This window comes from Callithrix jacchus, chromosome 7, assembly GCF_049354715.1.
Source record: "Callithrix jacchus isolate 240 chromosome 7, calJac240_pri, whole genome shotgun sequence".
NCBI classification, from domain to species: Eukaryota; Metazoa; Chordata; class Mammalia; order Primates; family Cebidae; genus Callithrix; species Callithrix jacchus.
In genome coordinates, this window is record NC_133508.1 from 44,512,434 (window position 1) to 44,523,460 (window position 11,027).

Consider the following 11,027-nt stretch of genomic DNA (forward strand, 5'->3'; position numbering starts at 1 on the left):
GCCGCGACGTCAGCATCCCCACCCCCGCAGCCCCCACTCCAGGCCGGACCTCGGGGACCCCCGCCCCACAAAGGGGAGCGAACCCCAAGCAGGAGAGGAGGAAGGGGAGGTGCCTGCCGCCGCCGCCCTTCGCTACTCGGGCCGTCGGCCCTGCCCCCACCACCGCGGGGGCCCCAGCCCCCGCCCCCTCCCCCGCCCCCGCCGAGACTGAAGCGCTACCGCTCACACTGCCCCTCCCCCCGCGGCCGAGCCGGCGCGGGCCCCCGCACCTCCCCCGCTCCCAAGGCCTGGAGTACAGAAGACCCGCCTCCGCATACCGGGCCGCCGCCGCGAAGCCTCACGGCAGCTGGAGTCCTCAAGAGTGTCTTTGTGCGCAGCACTGATGAGGCCGTGGACTATGACTCCCACAAGGCACTGCGCCCGCTCTTGCTCCCCGCCCCCTCGCCGCCGGCTTCCAGTCGTCACCCAGACTACATTTCCCGACAGCCCTCACGGCTCTCCCGCCCTCCCTCCGGAGACACGAGCCGAACTGGGCGTCAGGTCGGGGAGCCGGTCGGGTTCCCGCTCGCTGCCGCCGCTGGCGCCGCCGCCCCCCGCAGCGACTCTCCCGCCTCTGCCGCCGCGGGAGCTGTATCGCCCACTCCGCTCGGCGGTGGAACCGCCAGTCTGGGGTCACAGAACCAGAGACGCGAGCCCCCCATCACCTCCAGCCCGGGCGACTCCCCCCCCGGGTCCGCCCTCGCCCTGCGCAGCCGCCCGAGCCCCCAGCCCCGGGTGGCCCCGCTCCCGCATCCCAGCCCCTGTACTCTCGGAGCCGCCGCCCCTCGCTCGGAACATGGACTCTGACTCTTGCGCCGCCGCCTTCCACCCGGAGGTGAGTGAAGCTGCGTCCGAATCGCCCCCGACCACCCCCCTCCGCGATCCTGCGCTCTTCAGGCAGCCGGACCCCCGGTCACCCCGAGGGCCGCCCTCCCTCTCCCCCTCCCCCAATTTCTCCTCGACGGCCCCCCGGGAGCCCAACCCCCGCCCCCTGCCCGGGCCCGCGCACGGTCCTCCCCGCCGGGCCTCGCCTCCGCGTCCTCCCCGCGCCCTTTCCCCGGGGCCGTTGCGCCCATTCCTCTCTTCTGGGCCGCCCCTCTCCGGCCTCTGGTGGCCCCGGGACCTGCCGGCGCCCCCAGCGCCTCCCGGCCGGCTTGCTTACTCTTTCCCCGCCCCCGGGGACGCGGTCGGAGCCGCTGCCCGCCCCAGGCTCCCGCAGCTCTGGGGAACTTTGCGGCCCCCCTCGCACCGGGCTCGGCTCCCGCGGCCCCCGGCAGCTCCCCTGATCCCCCCGGGCCCAGTGGCCCGCGCCCCGCCCCCTGACTCCGCGCGCGGCCCGATCGGCCCCCGCCCCCTACGGCTCCCGGGGGCCCCTCCCGCTCTGGGGACCCAAGTCATGCCCCCCCCACCGCCCCCCGGCGCGCTGGCCTCCCCCTCCGGGCCCCGGCCCCCCGCCCTCCGCCCCCCGCCCTCGGGCTCTGCTGGCTCCGCCCCGGCTTTCTCCCCCTCCTTCCGGGGATCGGCCTTCAGGGCTCCCAGCCGCCCCCCACCCTGCGCGGTCCCCTCCCCCAGCCGAGGCGCGTCGGTGTCGGGGGTGCGGGTCTGGCGACCGCTGGCGAGTGGGGGAAGGGAGACGGCGCTGGAGCCCGCCCGTCTCGCTGCCGCCCCTGGGGGTTCTCGGGGGGTTCCCCGGCCTGGGACCCCCCCTGAATCCTGCCTGGCGTCCCCCCCGCATCCCCGCGGGATGGGCCCCGCATCTTCCGGGGCCGAGTGTCGCAGGGGGCGGCGGCCGCGCGGGAGGGTGGGTGGGGGCCGCCCCGCCATCTGCTTTCCGCGGAGGCGGGCGGGCGGCGTGGGCCGGGTGGGGGCGGCGTGGAGCCCCCCCAGTCCCCGCGCTGCTGCCCCCAGCGCACGCCGGCTCGAGGCCGCGGTCGCTCTCCACTCGGTCTCCGGGTTCCTGACCCACTTCTGCTCGTTCCCCGCCGAAAGAAAAGTTCTTCCCGGGAGTTGGAGGCCCAAGTGGCGGCCCGCGGTTCCCGTAGCTGGGCAGGCTAGCTAGTGCGGAGAGCGCGGGCACCAATGATCTTTGCCTCCGCTCCTCGCCTCGGCCCTGAGGTCCGAGGGGTTGGGAGAGGAGGAGGTTTGCGCAAACCAGGTGGAAAAAGTAATTTACAAAGAGGATTGACTCCCTCAAAGCTAACCCGCGGGCCGCACGCCTGCTCCTCGCGGCGGGAGGGATTGCCCGAGACCCCTTCCCCCCATTTCCCCCCTGCTTTCCCTCAGCAGAGCGGCGGCCCCGGGTGCTGGGACGGTAACACTTCTCCAGGAAGGATGGGGGTGGGTCGGACAGGGCACTGAAAGGAACCTCAGGGAACGGGCTGGGCGAATAAACAGCAATACAACACACTTGTTTTGCTTAGGAGCAAATAAGAGCTCTATCTCCTAGTGCTGCTCTCTTAGGAGAAAATCTGTTTTTGTTATGGGTGTTTCCAATTGAATGGGGCTGGAACCCTCTAGCAAAAACCTCCACTGTGCCATTTAAATGTGGGACTAAGCTTCGCAGTAAGGTTCCTCGTTTATTGTGAGTTGAGACATTTGAGTGCCGGGCACCCGGACTGCTAGGGGAGTGGAGGAAACCCCCTGAATAGGAGAGAGGGGTCCTCAGTGGCCCTAGCTGGACAGGGTCAGCCAATATTCAGCTCCAGGGTCCCGGCCTCAGAGAGCTCTGGAAAATGAGTGGTTGTCCTCAGACTGGAGTGCAGTGACCAGATCTCGGTTTTCTGCAACCTATGTCTCCAGTGTTTAACTGATTCTCCTGCCTCAGTCTCCTGAGTAGCTGGGATTACAGGGGTGCTCCACCACTCCCGGGTAACTTTTGTATTTTTAGTAGAGACGGAGTCTCACCTTGTTGGTCAGGCTGGCCTCGAACTCCTGACCTCAGGTGATCCGCCCATCTCGGCCTCCCAAAGTGCCATGAGCCTCCTCGGCAGGCGAGTGGTTGATTTTTGAAATCACTTAACATACATCAGTTACAGCTGCTGCAGGAGTTCATATTTGGAATGGAAAATCTGTAGCAAAAAAGCAGTTATTAGAGCTCCTCTTGATAGGCCTGTGGAGACCAATAGATAAAGTCAGAAAATAATATGAGTGTTAATAAATAGACTTTTGTATAAGTTTTTATCTCCCAGCTGATACCTCAGCATTCTTGGCATAAAGTCTTAATACTTCTCTTTCTGCTTTCTAAATGGTGTTACTTCTTGACCTGAACTTACCTTATCTTGTTTGTGGACCGTGCAAGTCTTAACAGTATTTTTTGAGTGTTGACTGCAAAAGTTCCAGCTTACTTCGTTTTGTTTCTGTGATTCCACCTAGAAGCTTCTCCTGCAAACATTCCCTTTTCTCTTCCCATAATAGGAATACTCCCCCAGTTGCAAGAGGCGCAGGACTGTGGAAGACTTCAACAAGTTCTGCACCTTTGTCTTGGCCTATGCTGGCTACATCCCTTATCCGAAGGAGGTGATCTTCTGAGCTTCTGAGACCTTTCTTGATGGGTAGTCAAACCTCAGGGCCTCCACAGCAAATCTGTGGGCTTCTGACTGGTCAGTGGGTCAGTAGGTTTGGAATGACCTCAGTCACTAGTCTGGCAGAAATCTGTTTCTTGGGAGTTTGGATTAGCTAGGGAAATGGTTCTAAAACTGATAGAAAATGCCGGGTTGTCTAGAAAATGGTTTAGTAAACTTTCTTTTTGGGAATGGAATCTTCCTCTGTTGCCCAGGTTGGAGTGCAGTGGTGCAAACTCCGCCTCCTGGGTTGAAAGGATTCTCTTGCCTCAGCCTCCCAAGTAGCTGGGATCACAGGTGTGCGCCACCATGTCCAGCTAATTTTTTTTTTTTGTATTTTTGGTAGAGACAGAGTTTCACCTTGTTGGCCAGGCTGGTCTCGAACTCCTGACCTCAGGTGATCTGCCCACCTCTGCCTCCTAAAGTGCTGGAATTACAGGCGTGAGCCACCATACCTGGCTGATTTAGTAAACTTTCAAAGTTTATTTACAAATAAAGTCTGTGATATCAGCTTACTCGTTTTTATTTTTTTGAGATGAAGTCTCACTCTTGCCCAGCCTGAAGTGCAGTGGTGTGATTTCAGCTCACTGCAACCTCTGCCTCCCAAGTAGCTGGGATTACACGCGCATGCCATTATGCCTAGCTAATTGTATTTTTAGTAGAGACTGGGTTTCACTGTGTTGGCCAGGTTGGTCTTGAACTCCTGACCTCATGATCCACCTGCCTCAGCCTCCCAAGGTGCTGGGATTACAAGCATGAGCCACTGTGGGGGGCCATCTGCTTGCTCTTAATTAGAGTCTGTAGTTATTGACTGTTGACAGTGGGTAGACACTATTCTTAATTAGAGCCTGTAGTTATTGACTGTTGACAGTGGGTAGACAGTGGGTAATGCTATGAAGTAGGTGCCGTTTTTTACCCCCAGTTTATAAGATGAGAAAACTGAGACATAGAGAGGGAAAACTTTGCCTTAGGTCACGCACTAATTAATGGTGGAGCTTGGGGTTCAGCCCGGTGGCTGGACTCAGGGTACACACTCTGCCTTTCTTAAAGCTTCCTGCCTGTTGGAAATATGCATTAGTGTCTTCAGGGACTCATGGCTACAACTTCATATAGGTGGAGAGAGATTTTTTTATTTTTTTACTTGTGGAGAAGAGGGCAGGACTGGAGTAGAGCTGCTGTGCTGCTCAAACTTCAGGCCTCTTTTATATTCTATTCCACGAAGCTCAAAATCAAAGAATCCAGCTTTTTTGTTGATTTTTGAGACAGGTCTTGCTCTGTTGCCCAGGCTGAGTGCAGTGGTGCGATCTCAGCTCACTGCACTCTCTGTTTTCTGTGCTGAAGTGATCCTCCCACCTCAGCCTTCCAAGTAACTGGGACTACAGGCCTGCCACCATGCCTAGCTAATTTTTGTATTTAGTAGATACGGGGTTTCGCCATGTTGCCCAGGTTGGTCTCAAATTCCTGGGCTCAAGTGACCCACCTTGCCTTGGCCTCCCAAAGTGCTGGGATTACAGGCATGAGCCACTGCGTTTGGCTGTAATTTTATTTTTTGTAGAGATAAGGTCTTACTGTGTTGCCTAGGCTGGTCTGGAGGTAGTGATCTCCTCCTGCCTTGGACTCCCAGAGTGCTGGGTTTACAGATACGAGCCACTGTGCCCAGCTGGATTCAGTATATTTCTAAGAGGCAAACTGCCAGCATGGGTTTATTTCCATCTGCTACATAGGTGGCTAATGCCTGCTTTCTTTTGTTTTTTTGAGATGGAGTCTTGCTCTGAGGCTTAGGCTGGAGTGCAGTGTTCTAATCTTGGTTCACTGCAACCTCTGCCTCCTGGGTTCAAGCAATTCTCCCTGCTTCAGCCTCCCGAGTAGCTGGGATTACAGGTGTGCGCCACCATGCCCAGCTAATTTTTGTATTTTTAGTAGAGACGGTGTTTCACCTTGTTGACCAGGATGGTCTCGATCTCTTGACCTCGTGATCCACCCTCCTCGGCCTCCCAAAGTGCTGGGATTATAGGCATGAGCCACCGCGCCAGGCCTGTTTTTTGTGTTCTTTTTTTTTTTTTTGACACGGAGTCTCCATTGCTCAGGCTGGAGTGCAGTGGCGGGATCTCAGCTCACTGCAACATTTGCCTCCTGGGGTTTTAAGTGATTCTCCTGCCTCAGCCTCCCAAGTAGCTGGGATTGCAGTTGCCCACCACCATGCCCAGCTAATTTTCATATTTTTAGTAGAGATGGGGTTTCACCAAGTTAGCCAGGCTGGTCTCGAACTCCTGATCTCAAGTGATCTGCCTGCCTCGGCTTCCCAAAATGCTGGGATTACAGGGCGTGAGCCACTGCGCCTGGCCAGAAGTCATGGTACTATTGCTTCAAGTGTGATGCTGATGGGCAGAGAAGCTCAAAGTTGTGCAGACATCTCTGGAGGTCTGATCTGGCTGGGTGGCTGGGGATGCTCTGCTGGGGGCTAGATCTTGTCACCGATGACTGGTCACAGTAACCGGAACCCACCACCTTTGCCTGTCTTTTTAGGAACTCCCTTTAAGGAGCAGCCCCAGCCCTGCCAACAGCACTGCTGGTACCATTGACAGCGATGGCTGGGATGCGGGTTTCTCAGACATTGCATCTTCAGTGCCCTTGCCAGTCTCTGACCGCTGCTTTAGCCACCTTCAGCCCACTCTCCTGCAGCGAGCCAAGCCCAGTAACTTCTTGCTGGACAGAAAGAAGACGGACAAGCTGAAGAAGAAGAAGAAGAGGAAGCGCAGGGACAGTGATGCCCCTGGGAAGGAGGGGTACAGGGGGGGTTTGCTGAAGCTGGAAGCCTCTGACCCCTATGTGGAGACCCCCACGAGTCCCACCTTGCAGGATATCCCCCAGGCTCCCAGTGACCCCTGTTCAGGCTGGGACTCTGATACTCCCTCAAGTGGCTCTTGTGCCACTGTGTCACCTGATCAGGTCAAAGAAATAAAAACTGAGGGCAAACGGACTATCGTCCGGCAGGGAAAGCAGGTGGTGTTCCGAGACGAGGACAGCACAGGCAACGATGAGGACATCATGGTGGACTCGGGTAAGTGGTCCCTGAAGCATGATGACCCTTGTTGGCTGGTAGTGAGAAGAGAGGTTATTTATTTAATTTTGAGACAGAGTCTCGCTCTGTCACCCATGCTGGAGTGCAGTGGCGCAAACTTGGCTCACTGCAACCTCTGCTTCCCGGGTTCAAGTGATTCTCCTGCCTCAGCCTCCCAAGTAGCTGAGACTACAGGCACATAGCACCACACTCGGCTAATTTTTGTATTTTTAGTAGAGATGGGGTTTCACCATGTTGACCAGGCTGGTCTCGAACCTCTGACCCCAGGTAATCTGCCCTCCTCAGCCTCCCAAAGTGCTGGGGTTATAGGTGTAAGCCACCTTGGCTGCTAAAAGGATATAGTTCTGGGGGTCCAAAGTGGCTCCCACCGGAGGTCATGGCGCTCGCGAAGGCGAGGTCATCAGTTCAAGGCTAACCTGAGCAACCTCATAAGCTCAAACTGATTGGCAAAAAAAAAAAAAAAAAAAAAGGATATAGTTCTAAGTAAGCATCCAAGTGAGCATCCAAGCTGGTTGCAGTGAGTCCAGCAGTAATCCCAGCACTTTGGGAGGTTAAGGCGGTTGGATTGCTTCAGCTCAGGAGTTTGAGAACAGCCTGGTCGCATGGCAAAGCCCTGTTGCTACAAAAACATACAAAAGGCCGGGCGCCGTGGCTCAAGCCTGTAATCCCAGCACTTTGGGAGGCTGAGGTGGGTGGATCACGAGGTTAAGAGATCGAGACCATCCTGGTCAACATGGTGAAACCCCGTCTCTAACAAATACAAAAAATTAGCTGGGCAAGGTGGCGCGTGCCTGTAACCATGGTGAAATCCTGGCTCTACTAAAAATATAAAAAATTAACTGGGTGTGGTGGCAGGCGCCTGTAATCCCAGCTACTTGGGAGGCAGAAGTTGTAGTGAGCCAAGATCACACCATTGCACTCCAGCTTGGGCAACAAGCGCAAAACTCCGTCTCAATTTTAAAAAAAGAAAAAAGTACAAAAATTAGCCAGGCTTGGTAGTGTGTGCCTGTAGTCCTAGCTACTTGGGAGGCTGAGGTGGGAGGATGGCTTGAGCACAGGAGTTTGAGGCTGCGGTGAGGTATGATTGTGCCACTACACTCTGGCCAGGGTGACAGAGTGAGACCCTGTCTCAGAAAAAAGTAAGCATCTCTTGGGTAATACCTGGTTCCCACACATTATGGAGCCCTTTATGCCTTTTTATAGAGATATTATCAACCTCACATGGAAGTGGAGTGTTCTTCTCGGTTGAGTAATGGGTTTCACGGAAGCCCAGCTGATGGCGAGGAATCATGGGAATTTCTCTTCCCTCCTTAAGATAAGTGTTTTTCCTTCCAGATGACGATTCCTGGGACCTTGTTACCTGCTTCTGCATGAAGCCCTTTGCTGGCCGCCCCATGATCGAGTGTAATGAGTGCCACACCTGGATTCACCTGTCCTGTGCGAAAATCCGGAAGTCCAATGTTCCGGAAGTGTTTGTCTGCCAAAAGTGCCGGGACTCCAAGTTTGACATCCGCCGTTCCAACCGATCGCGGATGGGCTCCCGGAAGCTATTCCTGGACTGACTGCTGGCTGGTGAGGAGGCTGCAAGCGTGGAATCAGAAGCGACAGTGGGCTTCTTAGCCCTTCTCTTAGTTGAGCACAGAACTCTCAGCTCTGGTGGGGGCAGACCTCTGCCATTTAGGTGCCTAAGCAAAAGGACATGCTGTCCAGATAGAAACTGTACATAGCCAGTGACCGAATGCAACCTTTGCTGGCCAGCGCTGCTGCCAGAGCTGTGTTCCCTGCAGTGGAGGTAGACCGGACACCTACGTGCAGCGCGTTTGGCTCACTTGAAAATGAGGGTCCATGGTAGCTGTGTGTTTTGCTATCATTGCTAACAGATTCCCGCTTATTGGGCTGAGTGCCAGTTGTTACTCTGCTTCCACTGTGTTGGGGAGAGGTGTTCGGTTTCCCCGGCCTGTTAATTAACAGCCATACGTGTAAACTTTTTCTTGCGTGTTAAAGTCTTTTACCAAAAGTGTCTGTACAGCAACCATCTAAGTTGCCCCTACTTAGTGGCTTGCCCTCTACCTGCCTCAGCTCTGCCTGACAGGCTGGGGGAGGCACTGGTGGGAGGCCTCGGGCTCTGCTTGAGGGGCCCTGGGGTGGTGGGTCAGCGCGTGGTTCTTAGGTTTCCTTCTGTTTGTTAAAAGGGACAATGTGGCTGCTTCTCTGTGGAAAGGGGATTGGTTGGGGGATTGAAGTGGCCCATGTTCATAACTCAGTTTCCTGTTTTGCACGATGTAAAAACCCTGTCTTTTTGCACGATGCAGCCAAAAGTATTGGCTGATTTCTTGCTGAGCGCCCTCTCGGTTGGTGTATGAGGTCCTGGTGGGGCCCAGGCCAGCTGTTTTTGAGTGTGGGAACTCGTAGGTTCTGTTCTCTTCCTTTCATCTTATTGTAGCAGCATAAAGGTTAGGCAATCACTGGGACCCGCATGGTGTTCCTTTAAATAATAGGGTAAAGGAGAGTTGGGAGGGAGACCTCTCCCTTGGGTGACTCTTGTATGCCCTTTAGACAGGCTGGCCTGCCGGTTCCACAGGGCAAGGTTAGGACTTGAGTCCTTTTTTTCTGGTTTGAGTTGTTTAGTGAGTGATAGGGTAACATGGGCTTTCCAGAAGACACCTTGGAACTGTGCTGAGTTCCTTAGATCTTTGCTGGGAGATCTAAGGAACTCCCAAGATCTTGGACTTGGGACGTCCGTGTGAGGGCCAGCTCTGGAGAAGGCTGGGAGTTGGTGCTGGAGGCTTTAGAAGAACTCTGCTCGAGGGCAGGGGATCCCGGGACACTGGTGGTTCTGGGGCTGGGAGGGAGAGGGGCTCCGGCTTTCTCCAAAATGAGCATTGCTCTTTAGCAGTTTGAATACTTGTTCTCAAAACGTTTTGTAATTGGTAGGTTTTCATAAGCATTGTTTCTCGTAAGGCATGGAAAGGGAAGAATGCCCAAGGGGGTCATGTTTATTTTTAGCAGGATGGGCCTGAGCGCTCCCTGCGGGGGGCTTCCCCTTCGCGTTGGCACCTTTGTGCCAGGCCACCAGGCAGACTCCTCCCACCTCCTTCCACTGAAGCACCAAGGGGCTTGAACCGTAATTTGGCTAATCAGAGGCATTTTTTTTTTTTGTCCTAATATCTTTCACACTTGTCCAACCAACCGTCTTACTTTTTTAAAGTTCTGTTGCTTGTATTAACACAAAACTAGAGAGTGAGTTTCTGAAGCCAGTTTATTGTGAAGATCCCCAAGGGAAGGTTCTGTAGAGAAAGACAGTAAGCTGGTTTAGAAACAACCTTCTCTCCACCCCATTGTCTGGCTCTGACTAGGGCAAACATCCAGGACGCATTGGAGAGGAATTTGCCAAAGATCCTGCCCTATGATAATGCCTGTCCAGTGTCTTCATCATATGAATAACCAAAGCTCCAAAGTGTTTTTCTTCTTTAAAAAAAAAAAAAAATTCCACAAGTTTTTAAAGGTGCATTTAAGAATCCATGTGACTTTAGAGTGGAACTGCCGGCCCTGGCGACTGTCCTGTGTTAGAAGGTTCGACACCTCTGGAATGCATGCGATACTCATCTCCATTGCTGTTTCCTTGATTGCATTTTTGTTCTTTTAACAGGCCTGTCCCTGTGGGTGGTGTCTAAGAAGTCGGACACCTTGGTTTTTGTGTTAGATTGAGCTGGGCAGCTGCAATCAGCTTCTTTATGCAAATTAGGCATGACCCATCTGGGGCTCCTGGTTGGTGGCTAATGAAGTGAGGGGAGGGAGGGACGTCACCCCAAAAGTTGGCCCTCCCATCGGCTTTGGCCAGGCCAGACACTTCACATCGTTTACATGGTTCTGTGTAATTTTAAAGTTTATGTGTATAAAGCGAAGCTGTTTCTGTGAAACTGTATATTTTGTAAATAAACCATATTGCTACTTTGAGGTTCATGATTTAAGGTTCAGGTGATTGCGTTCTGTGCTGAAGAACAGTTGTTTCTTTCCTTGCTACCTCCCCAAATCATGATTACATGAAGTCTCTGGGAAGGCAGAGTATCAGTGTGCACTTAGCGGGATGGAAAATGCCCATAGCATTAATGTATTTTGCTGGAGAATTCCTCAGAAACCACAGGATGAGTAAATGTGAATGGTTTTTGCATTTTCTTCATCAGATTGTGGATTAGCTCAAGCCCCAGTGAGTGTTTAGCCTATTTATTATTATTTTTTTTATGAGATGGAGACTCACTCTGTTGCCCAGGCTGGTGTGTAGTGGCGCAGTCTTGGTTCACTTGTGACCTCTGCCCTCCAGGATTCAAGTGATTCTCCTACCTCAG

At 54.4% G+C, this 11,027-nt stretch overlaps 1 protein-coding gene across 1 annotated transcript; it reads left to right on the forward strand.

Annotated features, from left to right (window-relative positions):
* Positions 1-502: 502 nt before the first annotated feature.
* On the forward strand, positions 503-10,647 carry PHF13 (PHD finger protein 13). The gene is made up of 4 exons (XM_009000346.4): positions 503-874; positions 3,454-3,555; positions 6,126-6,660; positions 8,017-10,647. The coding sequence occupies exons 1-4, from the start codon at positions 836-838 to the stop codon at positions 8,241-8,243; spliced, it is 903 nt and encodes a 300-aa protein (XP_008998594.1). The 5' UTR covers positions 503-835; the 3' UTR covers positions 8,244-10,647.
* Positions 10,648-11,027: the final 380 nt, after the last annotated feature.

What these genes read in the sequence shown, in the direction of transcription:
- PHF13 (XM_009000346.4), top strand. Translation starts at nt 836, where the DNA reads ATGGACTCTGACTCTTGCGCCGCCGCCTTCCACCCGGAG. An exon ending in CCGCCGCCTTCCACCCGGAG is followed by an intron (nt 875 to 3,453) that starts GTGAGTGAAGCT and finishes TTCCCATAATAG; the next exon opens with GAATACTCCCCCAGTTGCAA. An exon ending in ACATCCCTTATCCGAAGGAG is followed by an intron (nt 3,556 to 6,125) that starts GTGATCTTCTGA and finishes CTGTCTTTTTAG; the next exon opens with GAACTCCCTTTAAGGAGCAG.